The sequence below is a fragment of the Eurytemora carolleeae genome, unplaced genomic scaffold (assembly GCF_000591075.1).
Source record: "Eurytemora carolleeae unplaced genomic scaffold, Eaff_2.0 scaffold190, whole genome shotgun sequence".
Taxonomy (NCBI): Eukaryota; Metazoa; Arthropoda; class Copepoda; order Calanoida; family Temoridae; genus Eurytemora; species Eurytemora carolleeae.
Genome location: NW_019396577.1, coordinates 315804 through 339350, shown reverse-complemented (window position 1 = coordinate 339350; position 23547 = coordinate 315804). Strand labels below are relative to the sequence as shown.

At 31.9% G+C, this 23547-nt stretch overlaps 1 protein-coding gene and 1 long non-coding RNA gene across 5 annotated transcripts; both read left to right on the top strand.

Annotated features, from left to right (window-relative positions):
• Positions 1–5: 5 nt before the first annotated feature.
• On the top strand, positions 6–15567 carry LOC111705801 (uncharacterized). Of its 4 annotated transcripts, none has more exons than XM_023478470.1 (28): positions 6–164; positions 487–605; positions 709–798; positions 1259–1344; positions 1962–2033; positions 2544–2595; positions 2784–2835; positions 2953–2981; positions 3338–3403; positions 3581–4011; positions 4321–4377; positions 5190–5259; positions 5632–5706; positions 7212–7302; positions 7695–7734; positions 7972–8075; positions 8547–8592; positions 8797–8861; positions 9276–9623; positions 10236–10278; positions 10723–10772; positions 11395–11474; positions 12060–12159; positions 12384–12496; positions 13167–13211; positions 13340–13375; positions 14940–14999; positions 15382–15567. In XM_023478470.1, the coding sequence occupies exons 1-28, from the start codon at positions 104–106 to the stop codon at positions 15550–15552; spliced, it is 2652 nt and encodes an 883-aa protein (XP_023334238.1). In that variant the 5' UTR covers positions 6–103; the 3' UTR covers positions 15553–15567. The 4 variants fall into 4 exon arrangements, with proteins under 4 accessions (XP_023334238.1, XP_023334237.1, XP_023334239.1 ...); XM_023478469.1 differs by having other exon boundaries at positions 9276–9653; XM_023478471.1 differs by lacking the exon at positions 15382–15567 and adding an exon at positions 15286–15324 and having other exon boundaries at positions 9276–9653.
• A 4935-nt stretch (positions 15568–20502) lies between these two features.
• LOC111705800 (uncharacterized) lies at positions 20503–23161 on the top strand. Its single transcript, XR_002766079.1, has 2 exons — positions 20503–22876; positions 23051–23161. It is a non-coding gene; the product is annotated as an uncharacterized LOC111705800 (long non-coding RNA).
• The last annotated feature ends 386 nt before the right edge of the window (positions 23162–23547 follow it).

The window sequence follows — 23547 nt, the reverse complement described above, 5'->3', positions numbered from 1 at the left end:
GATCTAGATTTATGTAAATTTGAAACATTAAAAAAAAAAATCACTTCTGCCGCAAAAGTTTTGCAAGTTTTCAACTCATTTTATTTTATTTTCTCTAAGCAAAATGATTGAAACAGACAGTAGTAAAAAGAAGAGCTCCTTGTGCAAACACTGGGCGGCAAAAGGTAAGAAATATATATTAAAATTAGAATTATTCCATGTTTTTACCGGGATAAACCTATCTTGCATGAGTAAATTTTTAAGTTTTGACCAACGATAGAAGAAGAACTAGGTAACCTTTTTTTTCATCTGTTGGTCACTTACACATTGATAAATGTTTTAATTTATTGATGAATTGATTGATTGATGGAGGGATTGATTATTGTTGAATTGGATGATTGGTGAATTGTTTGATTGATGAAATGATAAATTGATTGTTTGGTGAGTTGATTGACGAGTAGATTGGTTGGTTGATTAATTGATTGTATGATTTATTTCTGTGTTCAGGTCGATGTGACCGAGGTGATGCTTGTGAGTTTGCCCACGGTAAAGCTAACCTGGCGAACCCTGGGCAATCGAATTCGAAAACTATGATGTGTAGATATGTTCAATCCGGACAGTGTAAGGTAGGTTTAAATCTAAACTAGGAGCCAAGTATTGCTTCAAGGTTAAAATTCACACTCTCCGAAACACCGGTCTTTTGAATAACTAATATTAAAATGTTTTTAGAGTGGTGACGCCTGCAAGTTTGCTCATGATCCCAGTGAGATCAGGAAGAGTGTATTGGTCGGAGACAACTTTAAATCTGATATATACAAGGAAGGATTTCAGTCTAATTATTTTAGAATAAATAAATAATCATGATTTGGACATTACACACAATACACGTAGAGTTGGGCATCGTTTTTTCCCCTTTTTCAAACATTCCAAGATTTTGAGGCTTTCAGAAGACTTCACAAAATTTAGAAGTTTACTATATTTCAAAACTGTATTCTGGTTTACAATAACACTGAACGATTTTTTCGATCTCTTGTTAACGAACGATTGATTTTTACTTGTTTACTTGATGGATTATTCCCAGAGCTCCAGGTAGGAACATGAGGGGAATTTCGGTAGTAGGTTCATGTTGAATCTTGATATCTCTTTCCGAGCCCAAATTTTTGCATAATTTGATGAAAGAGAATGATTACGATTTCACAGTTTACGGGGATATTGATTAAAGAAGATATGTTGTAAAAGGGTAATTAAAGATTCTAATTATATCTGAACCCCCGAACAGATCACTCTGTGCAAAAACTTCGAGGCGAACGGATTCTGTAGTGTTGGGTTCAACTGCCTTTTTGCCCACGGAGAGGGGGAGCTGAGGTAAATAATAATATATAATTGACCTTCCAGTTTTAGACACTTATTATATAATTTTTTATAATCAAATAATTTCTGAATTTTAGAGTGATTTAAATCTCAATGTTTAAACTAAAAATTCCAACTATAAGAGTATTCTATCCTTGTTTATACTTATATACTTTTTAAACTCAAACTGTTCCATAAGATTGTCTGATTAAAGACTATAGCTACGTAATGTTTAAAAAACCAACACGAAGAGTTTAACTGAAACTTAAATATTTTAATTTACGCTAATATCTCTTGGAATTGTTTAGAGATATTTGATTTAAAATAATTCAACATTCTTTTTTTCATTACTCGAAAAACCAGAAACTCTTTGATTATAGACTCTACACTGTCTACAAAGACACGTTTTATTTGAATTTCCCTTTTCAAATTTGTTTTTAGTAAGTAAATGTTTGGTTATTTTTGCTTTAGTTCAGCTCCGAATTGAATTTTGATTTTTAATATTTTTGCGCTTAAGTTCATTAAGTCTTTCATACTTACATCCATCATTTCTATCATTCATTCATTGGTTCTCAGATTTTGTTGATTCATTACTTTATCCATGGATTAATAATTTTGAATTTCTCGACTAGGAGAAGCTTAGTGTCTAAGAAAGATCAGATGTGCAAGAACTGGGAGGATGGAAGCTGCAAGTTTGGAGACAAGTCAGTTTTATTTATTCATACAGGGGTGTATATTTTTCAGAATTACAGCTGCCATNGGGGTGCAAATGTCACTTCAAAAAGCAAGTTTTTTCATTCTTTTTGATAGTATTTACCCTAAAAATCATTTATTTTCCCCAATTGAGCGAAAAACCCCGCGCAGGGGGAAAATTATTTTTTAGGAAAATTTACACTCCTGTATTCATATTTAGTCGTTTAACATTTACAAAAATAAATATTGCTGGATATATTCTGTTCCTACGCCCATCAGCACTTCCCATGCCAATACAAACAACAGACACGATAGTAGCAGTACATTACACTGAACAGGGGTAAATCTGTCCGTCAAAACCAGGTCTCCGGAACTGAACCGGAGTTCTCATCAAGTTAACCATTCTGTCACTCCGTCTGAAAGCCTAAACATCAATTAGTCCGACTGGGGTTTGTTCTATCGATGAAAACGTATATACATTATTAATAACGAATAACCAATCAGAAAATGATTTTGATTAGATGTCTGTTTGCCCATGGAGAAGCAGAACTACAGAAGGTCACTGCGGACCAGGTTTAGATATTTTCCCAATCAACCTTTTCTTAAATGTCAATTCTATATTCAAATAATATTTAAAAATAGCTCTGTCAACTTTTTACCCCACCCCCCCTCCCCCCCTCTAAAAATTACAAATGTTGCGCTCCTGTTTAAAAAGACCTAAGCATATTCCTACATTTTATATTATAAATTTCATATTTCAGCTGAAGGAAACCAATCCATTGTACAAAACCAAACTCTGTGCCAAATTCAAAGGAAATTGATTATTCAGTTAGATAAAAAACAATCCAATTAAATACATTTTCTTAAACATTTTGCAGATACTATTGTTGTATTGTTGAGTTTTTGTTAAATAATCGATTAATTAAACAGAAGACTCAATGTGCGAGCATGGAGACAAGGAAAGCCAGACAAATTTATTTTTATATAATTTCTAAAATGTATTTTTTATATTTTAGATAACGGCACTGACAAATTAGTTTTATTGGATTCGGAAGTTACAGTGTGCCATCAACGATTTATAACAGTAACCTTAAATCCTTAAAATTTCTGTAGAAATCCACGTCTAAATACTGAAAGTGAACGATTGGCGAATTATTGATGGCACTCCTGAAATGGATGTTGAATGTTCATTTTATTTGTTTCCATCTGTGGTCTGATACAGTAATCTTAAACCAAATCTTTTAAATTTCAAATAAGTTGTTCGCCCTCTCCCTCTCCTTTCAGTGTAGGATTGATTAACTGGCTGTTTGACCAGTGTATGTTTGCACATGGAGAAGATGAACTGATCAAGTTGGATGAAAATGCTACAGCTAAATTTAAGGTAGAAGACACCTTTTCAATTTACTTACGCAAAGATTGAGATAAAACGTTTTTGGATCTATTAAAAAATAAGTTTTCAAATCTTTATGTTGTCATCTGCATAATGAGTTGAACGGACATCTCTTTTGACTACAACATGCATTTATTAACTTTGAATCCAAATTATATAATTTTCTAGAAAATGAACTGTAAGAATATGGTGCGTGACGGACACTGCCAATTTGGAGACAATTGCTTCTACAACCACGGTAATAGTGGGTCCAGCAGCAGCAACAACAGCGGTCAGTTGACCGGCACCTTTAACCATGGAAACTATGGATATGGGTATGATGAGAATGGATATGATCCCAGTGGATACAACGCTAGCGGATACAATGCTAGTGGGGCCTATGCAGGAGCAGGACAGGGGTATGGAGGAGCAGGACAGGGGTATGGAGGAGCAGGACAAGGAGGATACGGAGGTTCAGTACAAGGAGGATACGGAGGTGCAGGACAAGGAGGATACGGAGGTTCAGTACAAGGAGGATACGGAGGTGCAGGACAAGGAGGATATGGAGGTTCAGGACAAGGAGGATATGGAGGAGCGGGAGGAACAAATAGTTACCAAGGGTAATATATCTTTTTTTCTCCATTTAAATATTTTCTTTTGTTTATGGACTAAAGGACCAAAACTGTATACCCCTTCTAAGAAAGAACATCTTTCCTTTAAAAAAAAATAATTTAAAATAATTAAGCCTTTTTTATTTCAATTCACTGAATAAAAATATAATTTGATTATTTCTCTTTTTAGTAAATAAGATTTTTTTTTAATGGTTACTATTAAAGGCTATTTTTACAAGACAAATTTTCCACTAAATATTATATTTTTTTTATTATTACAATTGAAAAATATTTAAATATTTTATTTATTTTGTTCAGAGGGAACCAGTGGCAGCCCCCTTTACCATCAGCACCCCGTCCAGAAACTACCAACAGGTATATTTAAAGAATAGGCAACAAATCCAGACTCTTAATTTGTCAAATAAAAATGTCACAGAATGTCGTCTTTTCTAAAATTCAAAAGGATGTTAGGACGCTTATCTTACACCAAACTTGCTCACTTAAACGGCCTGAAGTTCTTTGTTAAAATACAAGAAACTATACTTAATGACGTCTAAAAACTTCTATTTAAAAATATTTTTTTTTCAATCAAATGATTTGCGGCACAAAATCATTATCTTTATCTGTACTTTGCTTGTCTGTCTGTTTGTTGGAACCAATCGGGCTTAATGTTTTGTGGGACTTCACATGTTCCCAGGGAAGGTTTATAGAAGATCAAAATTTCAAAAATTTGCCTCCATCAACATTCGATTTTCATTAAATTTTGAAAAATCCACGAAATTGTTTTTATAATCCGCGAACTTTTCTTTGTTTTTGTTTAACAATGTAATCAAAGAGAAAAAGTTCACAATTGAAATAGAAGATGGTTCGTGTCCTAAAATCCTAGTTTTAGATATATATTATATTTTAGCTTGGGATTCTCTTTTCCTATTTAACAATGAAACAAATTTAGACGTTTTTAAACAGTATTCTTTATTTCCTTTAAATTAGTAAGACTTACCTGAGGAACGAGGAAATCTCTTGTTAAACCAGAATACATCAGGGAATTGAACCTTCAGCCTGTATAGTTTATATCCCTGCATCTCTGAATTAGCTTGGGATGGGATGGGATGGGATGGGATGGGATGGGATGGGATGGGACGGGATGNCGGGACGGGACGGGATCTAATCTATTTTTATCCCTATAGCACTGCGAAGACTCCTTCCAATTACAAGACAATGATCTGTAAAAGTTGGCTTGAAGTGAAGAACTGCAAGGTAAATTATTTTTAATTAATAAACGGAATTTAAGTTGATTCATTGTTTGTTTCATCACTATACGGGTTGATGAATCGTTGTTTTTGTATGTACAAATCGAAAAGGTTTAGTATATTCAATCATAAAAGGTTTTATTTGAATTCTTAACATTTTTAGAATCTCGTACCATCAAGTTTTAAAGAAAACCTAATACCTATATTTTGTGTTATCAATTGTAAATATTGTCAAACTATTTTAATGGGTTTAATTTCATCGATTTTATTTTTATAGTCATAATTTTTTGTTACTTTTTATTGCATTTTGATTTCTTTTTTTTGAGTTTGCATGACACATGAATTTTTCTTATTAGTTATGAACATAATTAATGTTTAGTTTGAGAATAGTTGCTTACATGCTCATGGAGAGATAGAACAGAGACCTTTCCCACAGAAGGAAGCAGGGTTTAAGGTAGGGTTATTTTCAAAAAAAAAAATTCCTAATGAAATTAAATCTTTTTTATTATAAATATTTGTCTAGTTTAAGAAAAAATTTGTTATAACAAAATGAAGTTTAGTTTAAGGCAGGATATCACAGTTTAAGATAAAAAATGACAGCGTTAATGTTAATTTAACATCAGTTATCCAGGGGATATTTGTTCCAAAACTAACACTTGGCCCATTTCTAACACTAAGTGTTAGAAATAGGCCAAATCTTCTAAGTTTTCTCTTTCAAGTGTATATATCCTTAAATCCAAGCCGAGTTAAACAAAATTACACAATATATTTTTTTTAAATGGCTAAAACTATATATTGAAACAATAAATGTCAATTTTAAACTAATAATAAGGTGTGATGATACTTGATTTTATTTTCGAACATATACCTATTTTAAAACAAATACCGCATTTCAGCTCATGTCGCGTTTTCGGAACATATTCTTAATTTGAGACAATTACCTAAATTCATATCAATGTCAATTTTTAAGCATTTATGTATACTTACGTTACGAAACAAAAAAATGATAGGGTAAAATATAAACAAAATAGAAAATAAAAAAAGCTCTTCTATAAGTTGAAAATCATTACAGCTTTGAGAAATCAAAATACTAATATCATTTTGTTCTTTTCATTTAGATTAAACTATAAATGCGGGAAATTGATTGTTTAAAATGCTTGAAAATAAATCATCGGTAATTTCTAATTTAACAGATACAACGTGATGACTTAGATTCTAGAAATAATTTAGAAGTTAATTTAGTCTTCATGAGATAAATTTTGTTTTCAGTGATATATTTTGTAAGTTATGAAAGTGATTTTAGTTTGGAACTGCGGATTATACTCAAAAACGGGAAAGTGGGGTTTGGCTCGAAAACGCGACAATGTTGCAAATTCAGGATATGTTCGAAAATGGAAAAAGCTGACATTTTGGTCTTGAAAACGGTCAAGAGCTTTAATATAAAAAGAATTTGTGTATTTGTTCAGGAGTATCTGTGATGAATTTATTTGTTCAGGAGAATCTGTAATGAATGTATTTGTTCAGGAGAATCTGTAATGAATGTATTTGTTTCAGAGAATCTATGATGAATGTATTTGTTCAAGAGAATCTGTAATGAATGTATTTGTTAAGGAGAATCTGTAATGAATGTATTTGTTCAGGAGAATATGTAATGAATGTATTTGTTAAAGAGAATCTGTGATGAATGTATTTGTTCAAGAGAATCTGTGATGAATGTATTTGTTCAGGAGAATCTGTAATGAATGTATTTGTTCAGGAGAATCTGTAATGAATGTATTTGTTCAGGAGAATATGTAATGAATGTATTTGTTAAAGAGAATCTGTGATGAATGTATTTGTTCAGGAGAATCTGTGATGAATGTATTTGTTCAGGAGAATCTGTGATGAATGTATTTGTTCAGGAGAATCTGTAATGAATGTATTTGTTCAGGAGAATCTGTAATGAATGTTATTGTTCAGGAGAATCTGTGCAAGTATTTCGAGGAGACAGGGCAGTGTAAATGGAACAATGAATGCAAGTTTGCACACGGGGAGAAGGAACTGCAAAAACGTTAGTTTTAAGAATTTTAGATCTAACATGTTTATTATTTTAATGCGCTATGGTCGGAAGTTTTGGTATCTTCGACGCTTGAGCGCGATATCCGCAATGGCAACTCTTGATTTTAAACAGCTTAGTGTGTTTAAGCCATGAAAATGAGTTGACCCGTATTTTCGCAATTTCTTATTGGCTGAGATCAAAATTTTTGCGGCATCTGATTAGTCTTTGTTTTCAGCAATCTCTTATTTCTTGCTCATTTAGGGATATCTAAAAGGAATCAGCCATGGTCTATGAAAACTAAAAATATGCGGATTAGTGCTTTCTTAATTGATTTACTATTCATAGGTTCCGACCTAAAATCTATAGCTTAAATGGACCTAATAAAGATATTTTCTATTTTATAGCACAGCTGCAGCCTGGACACTACCCTGCCATTTGCAAAAGGTAAAAAAAATTAAGAATGAAGATTTCTCTTAATTTCGCAATATCCTTCGTGTTTCTTTTCTTCTTTTTGGAAAAATATGTTGGAAAGATCTCATTCATTTGTTCCAACTAATGTAATTCGCTTGGTGCAAAATAAATTGTAATTTTTGTTCGTTCTTCGTTCTTCGTTCTTCAATTGACTGAAATCCCGAAAAAATCCGGTTTTTGTGGATTTATTTGAACCCTGTTTAATGTTAGGTGGATAAACCGTGAATGTTTGTACGGAATCAACTGTAGTTTCCAGCATGCTATACCGAAACAGAACACAGAATGGAAGATTACCAAGTGTAAATCTATGGGAGGTAAGTGGAGTTACACCAATTATAATTAAACTAAAGGATTGATTGAAAGGTGTGTAAACAAAATGTCCAATAAACCTATCGTTTAATATTTACAAAAATCTCGGAATGTATTGAGGTCAGAAATCTTGTACAGGGTGTCCCACATCATATTAGACCGAGAACGGGTCTAAATTACGATTTTCGGGACTAATTAGAAAATTTTATTAGAATGAATCATTTTGAAAAATAACATAAGGCTTATATAAGAATTTTCTTGTGGAAAATGATGAGTTTTTAGAGTATTAAGGGTTTATTTTGGTGTTAAAGATTGGAGATAATCTAATATGATATGGGACGCTCTGTATCATCTGTTCATGTCTCTACTGAAGAAATCCAGAGTTGCTCTCTAGAAAAGATGCGGCCGATATTAATGATTTTCAGGCGTAAAAAAAATAAGATGCTACAAATTCTGAACAATTTATTAATGTTTAGAAGAAGAGCCCTGTAAATATGGAGACAAGTGTAACTTTGCTCACAGGTATTTTTTAGCATTGTAATGTTTTCTGATACCAAATTCAATAAAAAGCGAGTGTTTGAAAAAGTTTGAACTGGTACACTAGAAAAGGGGTGGTTCTCGCTATTCAAGAAATATGGTCCCGGAGCTTGTTTTTGGTCTCACCATAAAGAATATGCTATTTCTCAAATTAAATCTGTTCGCTTTTTGCTATCTATTTTCTTTAAGTGAGGCCCAGCTCCGTACTAAGGAAGATAATGTCGCCTTCCTCTCCATTTGTCATCAAATTCAAGGTAGAAACAAAACTATGAATAGGTTTACATCCCGGCGCTTTGCACGCATTGAATAATTTGAGCTTTTTGTCAATGATCTTTCTGCAACCCTTGTTTACGGTTTTAAAATTATAACATTCAAACCTTCGCAGATATTCCTGTTTTAATTGGCGGACTTACAAATTTGTCGACAACAAAAAAACCAGTAAATCTCGAAGAAATGTTTGGGACCTGGATCTGGATCCGGAGTGGCATCAAAATGAAATGGATCCTAAGAATTGTTTATGATGGGTGTCTGTCAATAACTAAGATAATAAAAGAAGTATAAATCTGTAGATTTGCAAAAACCCCGGAAATTAATGATTTATTTGATAAATGTTTAAAAGTTTATTTTATATTAGTTTTGTATTTATTTTTATGATGTTTCTTCTTCAGCAATGAGAACGATGGGTATGAGTAGTCTGCTTCAAATGAGCCAGCAGATGGGACAAGGGCTTGTCGGAACCGGTTCTTCTTCCGGATACAACAACACCGGAAGTGGATACAACATGGGAGGAAACGGTTACAATATGAGCGGAAATGGATTCAACATGGCGGGAAATGGTTATAATATGGGAGGCGGCGGCCAAAATATGGGCGGGGGTGGTCAAAGTATGGTCGGAGCAGTTCAAAACAACCTTAATCGGGGTATAAATGGCCCAAATATGGGAAACCAGGGAATGATGGGAGGAGGATTAGCGCAGATGGGAGGAAACGGGCCGAATATGAATAATCAAAATGGAGGTATGAGTGATTGGACTAAAAACTATTTAGGTAAGATGAAAATATACTTATTATTTTAAATTAATATTAAACTTCTTATTATGATAAATTTATTCATTTAAATTTATCATAATGTTAGTCTTAAAATTAATTTTAAAGTATGTGGACATTTTGCCTTCAAGATTTAACTTAAACAATGAACACCCTTTTTTATTAATATTATGCTAAACATTTTATTTTATTTTTCATTTGTTCAAGATTTAACTTAAACAATGAACACCCTTTTTTATTAATATTATGCTAAACATTTTATTTTATTTTTCATTTGTTCAAGATTTAACTTAAACAATGAACACCACACTTTTTTATTAATATTATGGTAAACATTTTATTTTATTTTTCATTTGTTCAAGATTTAACTTCAACAATGAACACCCTTTTTTATGAATATTATGGTAAACATTTTATTTTATTTTGCATTTGTTCAAGATTTAACTTAAACAATGAACACCCTTTTTTATTAATATTATGGTAAACATTTTATTTTATTTTTCATTTGTTCAAGATTTAACTTAAACAATGAACAACACACTTTTTTATTAATATTATGGTAAACATTTTATTTTATTTTAGCCGCTCAACAAACACAGAACAGCTATAACTTTGGAAATAACAGGTAATTATATTTTATAAAGACGGTGCCTAGGATCCGGATCCAAGAGACAAAATATCAACCAAAACCAACTTTGCTCTTGGATCACAATTGTTAATTAATAAGAAATTTCGAAAATTTCCTTAACTCTGAATGGTTTATTAATTTTGAGCCTTAAAATAAGTGAAAAGAAGACAAAGAAATTACAAAAAATTTCCATTTCTAAAAATAAATCAGGGCCTGGATCCGGATTTTTTTTCATGTTAGTTCCAGGATCTGAATCCGCATCGATATGAAATGTTTCCTAAGCACTGCATAAAGTGAATGTTCTAATTTCCCCCCCCCCCCCTCTCTCCTAAATATCTGATACATTTTTGAGAATTGTGCTTGAATTCTACCCTATTTCATGCGAAAACTCAAGGATTTTATTAGTTTACTTCTAAAAGCCCACAACGTTATATTTTCTAGATCTCAAGATGGGTTCAAAACATCTCCTTGCAGTGCCTATGCGAGTACAGGTGATAACTCCTATAAAATTTCTTTAATTTTAGCTCACCCCACCCCCCTCTGCCCCCCTACACGTACCCTCTATTTCACCTACTGAACGTCTATTCAAGAATCTACTGCTACCGCTAGATGGTTTTTAAATTCGAAACCGTAATATTAGTAGAGTTTTTACAATGATAAAAATGATATTTTTGCCCCTTGGATAACATAAAATAGATTTCAGCGTTTACATTTTATACAACATACTTTAATGATGTATAATACTAGCCTGGGAACCCAGCTTTGTCTGATAACTAAACTTTCTCTAAAAATCAACCAGAGTTGTGTTCAGGGGGGGGCTTCCCCCCTGAAACAATTAAATTTTTTGATTTTAGGGGATTTTAAGGACCCAATGTGTTCTGAGCTGAAAGAAAAATTGTAAGCCCCCCTCCCGGGCAAAATCCTGAATACGCCCCTGAAATCACCCCATTCAAGATTATTCCCGTGGTTCTATTGAGTTCCCAAATCAAAATTTGAGACAAATCGGTCTGAAGGGTTAATGATGGGACATACAAACAAACGACCTGGCAAACAAACAGAGAGATAACTACTCTATGTTTATAGATATATTATCTATATTATAAACTTATTAAGGAGTATGTCCTAACGGAATGAATTGTCGGTTTGCACACTCAGCTCAGGAGTTAAGGACTCCTAATGGGGGAGCAGCTAAGGTACTTTATTTAAAAAATTGATAATAGATTAATGTTATTTTTATCAACGATAAAATAGATTACAGAGAGAAAACAATCATTAAAAGTGAAAAAATTGTGAGAAAAATGACTAAATCAATTTTGATGCATTTCGTGTTCTATAATATATATATAATGTGATGAATGAAAATTTACTAATTATGTTTTTCATAAATTCCTGCAAACATATATTTGTTTAAAAGTTCTGTATGTTCTAATAAAAGTCCAGATTCTGGTGAAGAAACTTTTTTTAAGGTTGTTTTTGTGGGTGTGTGGATACGGATGAATTATTTATAAAATATTGTTGTAAAACATCAGTTTAACCAAAATAACCATGTATATTAACTGAAGAGGAGTAATCCGAAACAATTTGTATTCAAAAATATAAAAACTGAGAAGCTGCTCTCATTATTGCTTTATAGTTATATGTTGATGATTTGATTTGATGTATACAATAAAACTTCAAATCATATTTTGTAAACTTTTTTTCTTACATATATAGATATATATAAGATACGCATATATATATATATATATATATATATGCGTATCTTAATACTATTTAAGGCTGTCCTGTGTAAGACCTGGTTAGAAGAAGGATCATGTGCTAGACAAGGCCAAGGATGTCAGTTTGCACATGGACAGAAGGAACTAGGTTCACAAACAGGTGAACACAAGAGATATTTCAAGTGCCTTTCAATCTCAGGGAGACAACGGTTTTAAGGGTACCGATTTAAATCGGACATGCCTTTTTTGAAATGAAAATTGAAAATTACACTCTTTTAAATTTGGTAGTATGTAGGGAACCTATTACATAGCAGATCGATTTGAACCCTAAATTTGTATGTTATTTTTTTCTACTCAAATTAGCTTTTCAACCCTACTGTTTAGATGGTTCCTATATTCTGAAGATGGAACCGTGTAGGAACATGAAGGAGAAAGGAGTATGTCCGTACGGAGACGTTTGTCAGTTTTCACATGACATGAAAAAACGGAGTTTCCAGGTAGTATCCTTAGCTTTTTATATTCAAAGGAGTGTAGAATGTAGATTGACCATGATCATTAAAAAGGTTGGAAATTAGTGACTATCATTGTATTGTTTACGTAACACTCCGTTTAAAGCCTCCATCCCCGATTCAGAAAAGTACTCTTTAAACCTTTATCTCATTTGTAAGTTAGAAGATATCTTCATTTTTGTAGCTTGATAAGTGTTTTATTATGATTTTTTCCTCCATTTTTTTGTAGCAGAAACGTGCAAGTGACTTTTCGAGAAACCGCAACTGAAAAAATTGGATTTTAAAGAGACAAATATAGATATCTTATTCATTTTTGATGTGACAAAGTGTTGAAGGGTTCCTTTGTGTATCGAACATGCCACTCTTGTTTACATGTATTCACTTGAAATTGCTACTTCAGTCCCTTTAATTAAGGAAACTATAAAATCAGAGTTTCACTTTTAGCTGTTTGTATTTTCGAGATAAAGATTTTAATTATTAAATATTTTGTGCTCAGGATATGCAGGGTGACCCGGATAAAGATTTTAATTATTAAATATTTTGTGTTCAGGATATGCAGGCTGACCCGGATAAAGATTTTAATTATTAAATGTTTTGTGTTCAGGATATGCAGGGTGACCCGGATAAAGATTTTAATTACTAAATATTTTGTGTTCAGGATATGCAGGGTGAACCGGATAAAAGATTGGACGGAAAGTTCAAGGTAAGGAAAATATGTATAATGTATATCCCCCTTTCCATCCTTTTTGTCAAATAACGAAAAGAAGAGACGATAAATTAAATCAAAGAATTAATATGACTTTTGAACGTTCTATAATATCTTGCTTTCAGGTTGTTCTGTGCGACAAGCATCCTAGCTGCCCAATGGTAAAATGACATTTAAAAATTTTATAGATTATAGGAAGGGCTTTAGCATTTTTTTATTACAAATACAGTTTTAATTATCAGATGAATTATATATTTGGTTGAATGGATGGACAGACTCAATTAGTTGGTTGGTTGGTTGACGGACTGATAGATTAGTTGCATTCAACTAACTTGCTTGTTGGTTGATCGCCTTGGTTGGTTTATTGACTGTTTGGTTTCATGGTGGGTTGGGTTGGGTTGGGTCATGTTCACAAGAGATGACATTTATTATGGGGTTAAATCACCGAAAATTTAGTATATCAAAACAAGACAGGACTTAAAATATACTAATTTTTGTACCAGAGAAAGTTTAAATAGGGTTAAATCACCAGAAAATTTTTTATATTTTTATACTTGATCTTCATTTTTAATATTACTAGACTTGGTCTTTATTATCATAATTTCCCGATTCAACTATTCTTACTTCTAGACTGGACTTGTTACTCTTCTTACTAGAACATACATTTAATTCACTAGCTAATCAAATAATGTTTAAACTAGTTTCAATGACTTACATTAATTGCAAATTTAATCAAACTAACAAGTTTTAAACAATTTGCTCCTACGTTTTATCTAATTCAAAATATACATTTGAAACAAAATACTCGCTGGGGAGACCTCTGTCATGGAATTTTTGCCCGGTTACAGGGTAAATTTTGTATGACGTTGGTCCAAAAGTGAGGCATGGCTCAAATTTGGTCGTGTGGCAAGGAACTTCGCAATTTACAAACAACTGTTGATGGGATGTTTTAAAAACCAGGACACGGAAAGGACTTGAACCTCCAATCCATTACTGGAGTCCATTGTCATCCCCGCCCCTTGTGATTTGATTTNTGGTTGGGTTGGGTTGGCTGATTTTTTGTTGGATTTCGATATAAATTGTTGATTTGAAATGAATTATTGATTAAAATGAATTGTTTATTTGAAATGAATTGTTGATTTAAAATGAATTGTTGATTTAAAATGAATTGTCGATTCAAAATGAATTGTCGATTTTAAATGAATCGTCGATTTTAAATGAATTGTTGATATAAAATGAATTTTCGATTTGAAATGAATTGTTTATTTGAAATGAATTGTTGATTAGCAATGAATTGTTGATAAAATGAATTGTTGATTTGAAATTAATTGTTGACTAAAAATTAATTGTTGATTTAAAATGAATTGTTGATTAAAATGAATTGTTTATTTGAAATGAATTGTTGATATAAATTGAATTGTAGATTTGAAATGAATTGTCGATTTAAAATGAATTGTTGATTTTAAATGAAATGTTGAATTAAAATGAATTGTTGATTTGAAATAAATTGTTGATTTGAAATGAATTGTTGATTTAAAATGAATTGTTGATTTAAAATGAATTGTCGATTCAAAATGAATTGTCGATTTTAAATGAATCGTCGATTTAAAATGAATTGTTGATTTAAAATGAATTTTCGATTTAAAATGAATTGTCGATTTGTTTATTTGAAATGAATTGTTGATATTAAATGAATTGTAGATTTGAAATAAATTGTATAAATAGGGTGAGATGTGCAACTATGCTCATGGATACGAAGAGCTGTACACATACAGAGCAAAACAGGTGCAGTACATGTTAACATTACGTAATTACATACTCTCCCATCCCTAGCGTAATCCCAATTATAAGAAAAGAACTTAATTTTTTAAATTGGAATAATAACCCCAACCCTATCCTAGGTTCCCAAATATAAATAAACAAATTTTTTCCATCTGATATTATTTAAAAATTTAAAAATATTGTAAAATTTAATTAAAATAATTTATTCAAGTTAAAATAAATAATTAACTATCCCAGACCCTATTTGTATGTTCCCAACTTTAAATAAATAATCCCAACCCTATCCTAGGTTCCCAACTATAAGAAAAGTATTTGAATAATCCCATCCATATCCTAGGTTCCCAACTATAAGAAAAGTATTTGAATAATCCCAACCCTGTCCTAGGTTCCCAACTATAAGAAAAGTATCTGTAAGACCTGGGAGGAAACTGGAAACTGTCAATGGGAGAAAACTTGTATGTTTGCACATGGAGCAGAAGAACTCAGGTATAGTACAGTACATAACATAATATGCACAGTACAGTACATAACAAAATATGCACAGTACAGTACATAACAAAATATGTACAGAACATAACATAATATGCACAGTATGACACTACACTACACTACACTACACTACACTACACTACACTACACTACACTTGTTCAAGATCAGTATGGGTATATCGTTAAAAGACGAAGTTTCAGAGCAGTGTATGGGTTATGGCCGTATGGGTATTACACTACACTACACTATTTAATAATATTTGTTTGTATGTTTATCTCATCCCTGACATTATTTAAAGAAAGAAAAAGCGACAAATCAAATTAGTTTATACTTTTTTATATCTTCGTCTTAATTTACTTCAAGTTTTTAAGCTTTATATCCTTGTCTTGATTGACTTCAAGTTTTTAAGCTTTTTATCCTTGTCTTAATTTACTTCAAGTTTTTAAGCTTTATATCCTTGTCTCCTTGTCTTATTTGACTTCAAGGTTTTAAGCAACACATTGGTATACTTTGTTTAAGACTGTTAATAATATTTTCTATGAAAAGCTATCAATTTTTTCATCGCTAATGTTTTTTATTCAAGATAAATTCCTCCCCCTATTAATATCATCTATTTCAAGTAATATGTTAATTATTATCATATATTATGTTATTAATAATATGTTAATATTAAAGATAAATATAAAATAATGCGGATAAAAGATCTACGAGCAGGTATTTATTTTATGATAAATTTGATTAAAAAATGTAATTAAATTTGTTGTCAGTAAACAATTAAACCTATCCAATTTCTATTGGATAGATTAAAAGAAAATAAGGATTAAACTTTCACTAGTTTTTATTCTGTTTAACTTAGTTTACAAACTAATCAAAAAATGAATAAATTTATGAATTTGATAAAAAAAAAATATAGAAATAATAAAGAAAGTTCTTAATTTTTACATCTCTCATTCTAAAGGCTTTCTCTTGCTTCAGAAGTTTTAGTTCTAAAGTGTCTGATTTCCTATATTATCTATTTACTACTTAATGTACAAGTATAACTCGACAACCGAGCTTAAAATAGCAGGGACTGAATTCAATGAATGAAGGGGTCGTTCAAATGCCAGTATGCATCCGAAAGTCTTAGAACTTTGATATTTCAAACTATAAATTCTGGTATATCAATTAATATAAGAATTATCTAAGGTTCACACCACTAGGTTGCAAAAATATAGCGATCAGAAAATTTGAGTTTGTGGTAAAGACTCAATTCCTTTGAATTGCCGATTTTAATTCTTCCAGAGCCGATAACTTTTGAACTGTGGATATTAAGAGCAATGCTTGATCTCCTCTTTATGTTAATCTGCAGATTAATATAATTTTATTTTTATATCTAGATAAATGTAAAAAAAAAAAATCAAAGAGTGTCAGCCAATCAGAAGCCGGGAAATTTTGTGTACATGAGAGAACTCTTAAGAGGTCGGAACCCAACTTAGTTAAAGCTGAAGGAATTAAGGGTATCAAACACACAAGTTTTCAGCTGTAAATCTTAAAACTTTGAATCGGTGGTTCAAATTTGAACCGGCAGTATGAAGTGCAGCGACGTAGCTTAAATAGATTAGATTTGGTCCCAGAAACTAGGACGTTAGACATTTAGCTGGGCTATCAAAGATACATTAATGTAAAATTTGTTATTTATTTTTATTTTTTCCTTTTCTATTTTGGACATTTAATTTAAGCAATTTTAAATTTGAATATTTCTAACATGAACACGGATTTGCCGGTTTGGCATGATGGGGTTGTAAAGAAAGTGATAAATTTTATACTAATTCATTTACATGCACGCAGGAAATTGAAAAATGGCGTTGTTAATGTCTGAGGGACGATTTAGATATTGTATTTTATGATTTGATTTAGTTTAAAGTTGGTAACGGTGGGGTTTTCTTCTTGCCTGGCTAGAGTTCTGCTTTGGTTGTTTATGTTTTGATCGCATACTGTTGAACTTTTTTTGTACACAGACAGAAATGTAGAAACATGACGCACACAATGCAGCCATTTACCGTTTTCATAAAATATTCTCAATCTACGGTCGAATTTAAAGAATTTGAGCGGCGGTTTAAATTTAAGCCGCGGGTTAAATATGGTTGGTTCCACTTAAAATTGTATCAAATGTTTCAAGATTTAAAACAGCGCTTAATTTAAACCTGGTTTTGGCAGATTTAAACCGCGGCTCAAATTCTTTAAATTCCATCTCAGACTTTATCATAAATATATGATGTTAGCATAAATCATAGCTTAATTAAACCTATAAATTGTTCTGCAGTCTGAGCTGGGAACTTTAATGTTTGATACACATAATCCAATCGCTTGATATCGATATCAACTGTGGACACTTTTAATTTTAGGATCTATAATACACTTTACCTACCATATCTTCATTTTAGTTTACGAATAAAGATTAAATATCTGCAAATTAACAAAATATTGGATCAAGAATTGATCTCGGTCTCCACAATACAAAAGATCCCACCTCCTCGTGGTTGAAATCTCTGGTTATCAATCTTCTAATGATATTCCAAATTACGCTTTTACTAATGTTGAACTGTTTTTGAATATGGAAATGATTTTGCTAAGTTGGTAATTAAAAGCTGAATACTTATATAATCTCCCTAATTATCAATTCACTAATTGATGAAACTAGATGGATGTGATATAATTATAGATTAAATGAGATCCACATATATTTACAGAAATACCTTGTATAGCTAAACTATTTTATATATCACTTCGTATTCTTTTTGCACGTTAGGGATCAGTATTCAGTATGCATGATACATAATGGATGTTACGTATTCATTTCTTTCGATAAGTAAAGGACTTTTTTGTTAAAAAAAAATTGTCGTTAAATATTTTATCACTTCAAACAAAAATTGAAATTATTATTTATTAAATTTAAGATCAAAACGATCTGATTCCATTTTGATGTGCTTTTGAGTCGTTAAACGAAACGCAATCGCTTAGATTTATTTGTACATTTAATTATGTCTACTTTAATGATTATCATATTATGTTAGTATTTTTGGTACTTAGAAGAACTTTCTGAATTTTATTTAAGATTACTAATTTACGGTAGAAACCAAGAAACCATGTTTACTTCTACAAGCTGATCATATTGTGTGAAAATTTTCCATCCACTTTTACTCTTATGTTACTCCCAGCGTTTCGGATCCGGATCCGTATCATTTGGTCGGATCCGGATCCGTATCAGGAAACGTTGATATGGATCCGGGTAGCGCCAAAAATTAACCAAAACCATGGAATAAATAAATCAAAATGATTCGTAAATGTATTATTTACATGACGAAAATTTTTCAAAATTATCTTTAATAATTTAATGTTTACATTTATATAATAGTAATGACGACATTTTTAACTTTAGGATTACTATAGTTTATAAATTATAACCTTGCATAACATTTAATAGGGAAAATCCGATTCACAGAATCAAAAGTTACCTCGGATCCGGATCCGTATCAGAGTCAGGATCCGGATCCATCATCACGGATGCGGATCCGCGGATCCGGATCCGAATCAAAATGATATGGATCCGAAACACTGGCTTACTCCTTTAAAATTCCTTGACTAGAATGTTACTCCCTATATATTTCTTGACTAGAATGTTACTCCTTTTATATTCCTTGACTCTAATGTTACTATCTTTATTATCCTTGACTCAAATGCAATGTTTAGGATCCATTTAATTTTGATGCGGATCCGCACTGGAAAATAATGGATCCGGTTCCTAATCAGGATCAAGGTTATTTCCAAAAATTAACTGAATCTTTGTTAACTAAGCCAAATTTTTGGGTTTCTTTTCGCTTAGTTTTATGCTAAACCATGATGAACAATTCAGAAATCAGGAAATTTTTTATTATTTTACTTTCTTAATCTTCCTTGACTCTTATGTTACTATCTTACTCTTATGTTACTATCTTAATATTCCTGGACTCTAATGTTACTCCCTTAATATCCCTTGACCTAACGTTACTCTTTTGAAATTTCAGACTTGAAAGTCACTCCCTTCTTCCTGCCTTAATGTTATCTCTTAATATTTATGACTTAAAAGTTACTCCCTTAATCTGCTTGACATAAATGTTACTCCCTCGTCTTCTTTAGACTAAGAAGTTACCCCCTTAATCCCTGAAATTACTTTGCATAAATTCAGGAATTCTAATCGCCCGGATATCTTACTTTCCATCAACAACGTGTAACTTCACTTTATTCCTCCCCTGTACACATCCTACTTGCATGCAGGGTGTAACGAAACAAATGACACTTATTGGTTGAAAATTTGGGGGTTTTTCAGTTAAAGGGTTGGGAAATTCCATTGTTTTCGGGAAAAGTCATGCATAGCCCTGAAAAAAAAAACACGTTTCTGAGGAATGACCATTTTGTTTTTCTCCCCCTGTGTCTACATTCCCCCTGTATCTTCCTATCTCACTACCCATCTTTCACTGTGGGCAGCTGAGAAAAAACAAGTTTCAGATTTAATCCTTCTTTACAGAAATCACATGATTTTGTATTTGTTAAATCAGTTCTTTATATTGTGCTTTAGAATGTAGTTTATTTATAAATACTTGATCCCTGGTTAGAGAGATGTTAGTTGTTGAGTTAGATAAACGTTAATTCCAGTTATGCAACAGGGATTTGAAGGAGTAGACTCGTGTGTGATTTTTCTAAAATTTTGTTTTAAAATCAAGAATACTCAAAAGTTGCAACGAGTAAGAAAGCATGTAAAGGACAAGATTGAGTTATTTAAAATTTTCGGATGAAAAATATCTTGCTAGGTAAACTGGGCCATGGGAAACCACCTCAAAATATAAGGACTGCATACAAACAAAATTTCAGTGAAATTTGAACTGCCTACGTCGGTTAAAATTTGAATCACCGATTCAAATCCTTCTTTAATCTTAAACTTTGAATTGGTCGACCAAAAAAAATCGAGCCTTTGCCACAAACTCTGATTTAAAATACCTATATCTATGGAGCCCAATGTAGTAGACTTTAAATATTTAAAGCTATGAAGTTGTCGGTTCTAATTTAAACTAAGTTTGCAATATCGAAGGTTTATACTAATAGTTTGCAAAGATATAGAGATTAGAAAATTTGAGTTTGTTGCACCGGCAATTTAGTCGTCATTATAATAAATGCATGTATTATGTAAATCTGTTAATAATTAAATCTTTATACTCATCAAAGATAGAATGACTTGAACGTATCCATTATTTATTTTTGGCGTGGATATTTATCTAAATATATATATGTACATTCGAAAGTTGATATTTTTTGCATCATATTTGTAAACAGTGCACAGTGTTCTCTTGCACTTTTTCTGATGTGCAGGGAGGCATGTGGTGGAGTGGGGACTGGATATAAATCTCTGTAAACTAGAGTAACTTAAGAGTTTATTTGAGAACAAAATAGTTAATTATAAAGTGACAAAATGTGCCTTGTACGGTGTGTACGTGAAAGTATAGGTTAAACATGTCTAGTATTTATCAGGGCGCGCCAAGCCGGTCACATGCTCATCTCATAGGACTAAAGCTTTCACAGCTTTAGTGAAACATGAAATACAACACTAGAGATTCAACATCGTAGACTTGAATTTAGGATCAGTGTCGATTATTTTTGGAGAATTTGTGACATGCTGAAGTTATACAGGGTTACCCACAAAGGATGAGACTTCATAGGCGGTTGTTCAGTCCGTTATCTTGCCTACAGGGTTCCTTAAGGCCAAATCTTGCTTATTTCTGTGCTTAATCATTTAGTAAACCATCAAAATACTTAATTGAATGCAAAAACCTAAAATCATGCTCTTCTGTCCGATCCAATTATTTTTAGCATTTAATATACCATATTCTTATCAGATTTACTTCATAGACAAATCAGCAATAATTCTTATTATTATTATTCTCACCCAGTTCGTGTAATAATTATGATTATTCCACGAAATGGGTGAGAATAATAAGAATTATTCACCGGGAACTTTATAGATCGATAGATCAGCTATTTAATTCTAGAAACTAAAACAAATGTTTATTCATTTTCACAATCATAGACTAATAAATTACTTATTTAAACCATTTGAACCATTTTAAAATGCTTATTTTTTGTTCTTTCATCAGGGGCGTAGAAAGGGAACGGGGGCTAAAACGTATTCATATAAATATTTCTTGATGTCAATATATCATAATTATTTTAAGACTTTAGGTCTGTCAGAATAATACGCCATGAAAAAGATGCCCAACAAGGATAGATTCAGCAAGCAAAATTAGCCCGATATGGTTCAAAATTAGCCCGATATGGTTCAAAATTAGCCCGATATGGTTCAAAATTAGCCCGATATGGTTCAAAATTTGCCCGATATGGTTCAAAATTAGCCTGATATGGTTCAAAATTACCCCGATATGGTTCAAAATAAGCTCTATATGGTTCAAAATTAGCCCGATATGGTTCAAAATTAGCCCGATATGGTTCAAAATTAGCCCTGTATGGTTCAAAATTAACCCGATATGGTTCAAAATTAGCCCGATATGGTTCAAAAAAGCCAACTGTCAGGGGAACTGTTTGATCTACATCAGACTTCAGTAAATAAATAAGAATAAGCGCCTCAACTCAATTTCAGCAAAAGCAAGTAGAAATTATATATAATATATAATATTTTTATAAAATTACCTACAAACACGGGTTTTCAGGGGCGTCAAAGGGAAAATATCAGATTTTAATTTACAATATCATAGAAATTAGTAAATGTTGGCAATTTAAACCCGACCATCTTGTAGGAAGAGTCTTCAAGGGCTGAAAGATTCAAAATGCACAATTTTCATCAAAAGGAGATCCTAGAGATTCAATATCAGTAAACACCCCCCTCTTTGATTTTATTCTATAACTTAAAGTAATTTTTAAATGAATTAAATTTTGTAAAATGAACCATTTTTCATAGAAAGGAGCGCCTATAAATTCAATATCACTTAACACTGTAAACTCATTTAACAAACGCAAAGAAATAAAAGCTTTCAGTTATTGAAGAAACTCCATAAAGAATGGTATGGTCTGACTAAATTAGACATCTACATTTTCTTTGATTTTAACAAATGAAATATAAGAGGTGTTACGCGAGCTACGCTGCGTTCATAAAGTCTATGTGATACCCCTGTGATTCTCTGAGTTCCCCCTGAGGATCTGTACAGAACGTATTGTAAAGAACTAGTTTTAGAAGCTGTTTACAGTCCGACTACGCATGCGCAAGTTCCCTGCGTAGGAGCGAGCAGTTTCTACTTCAGTATACAGTTGTATTTCATGTAATGTTCGTCGATTATTAAAACCGTGTGAAAATTCTAGGACCACTGCGGTAATTATGATTATATTTATATGAATATTGTTTATGTTCGGTTATGGTTGATATTGTATGATGTAATGTATGGGTTCCTTGCCACAGTTTTTTAATGCCTGAGTGGATTTATTGCTGTATTTGTATGATTTATCACTCAATGCTTTTTCTGTTGGCTTATAAAAAATTATTTAGATTGAAGGCTTAGAGAAATAAACGTTCGGAACCTTATTATCATCCTTTTGTTATGGAGAGCGTTGAGAGAAGGAAGCCTTACAATCCTATCCAGAGAAATACCACTCGGTACTTATAGATTTCATTAGGTCTTTAGGGAATTCGCTAAGTAGCGAAACAAGAGGGAAATGTTCATTGATATTGAAGTCGATAAAAATGCAGCATTTTATTCCTTTATAAACACTCCCTACAGGATGATATGGTGTTACATAGTGAAAAATTATTTTTCTTTGACTTTTCCAAATGAAATCCAAGTGAGGGGTGTTCAGTGATATTAAATTTCTAGGCGACCCTTTTTAATTATAATTCCCTGAGGCATTAAAAATCACGTTCTTAGTTTTAAGGGAAAATTATAGAAGACTAGAGTATTCTATGTGTATTTGTGTATTTTGATATTTAGGGGTCATCACATTTAATATGTAGCCCAACATGTGACATAGCATTTTTATCTACTTTTA

Excerpts from the sequence above, each read along its gene's own strand:
- LOC111705801 (XM_023478469.1), top strand. The coding sequence starts at position 104 with ATGATTGAAACAGACAGTAGTAAAAAGAAGAGCTCCTTGTGCAAACAC. Across the intron at positions 606-708 it reads TTCAATCCGGACAGTGTAAG|AGTGGTGACGCCTGCAAGTT; the intron begins GTAGGTTTAAAT and ends AAATGTTTTTAG. Across the intron at positions 13,212-13,339 it reads GATTGGACGGAAAGTTCAAG|GTTGTTCTGTGCGACAAGCA; the intron begins GTAAGGAAAATA and ends TCTTGCTTTCAG.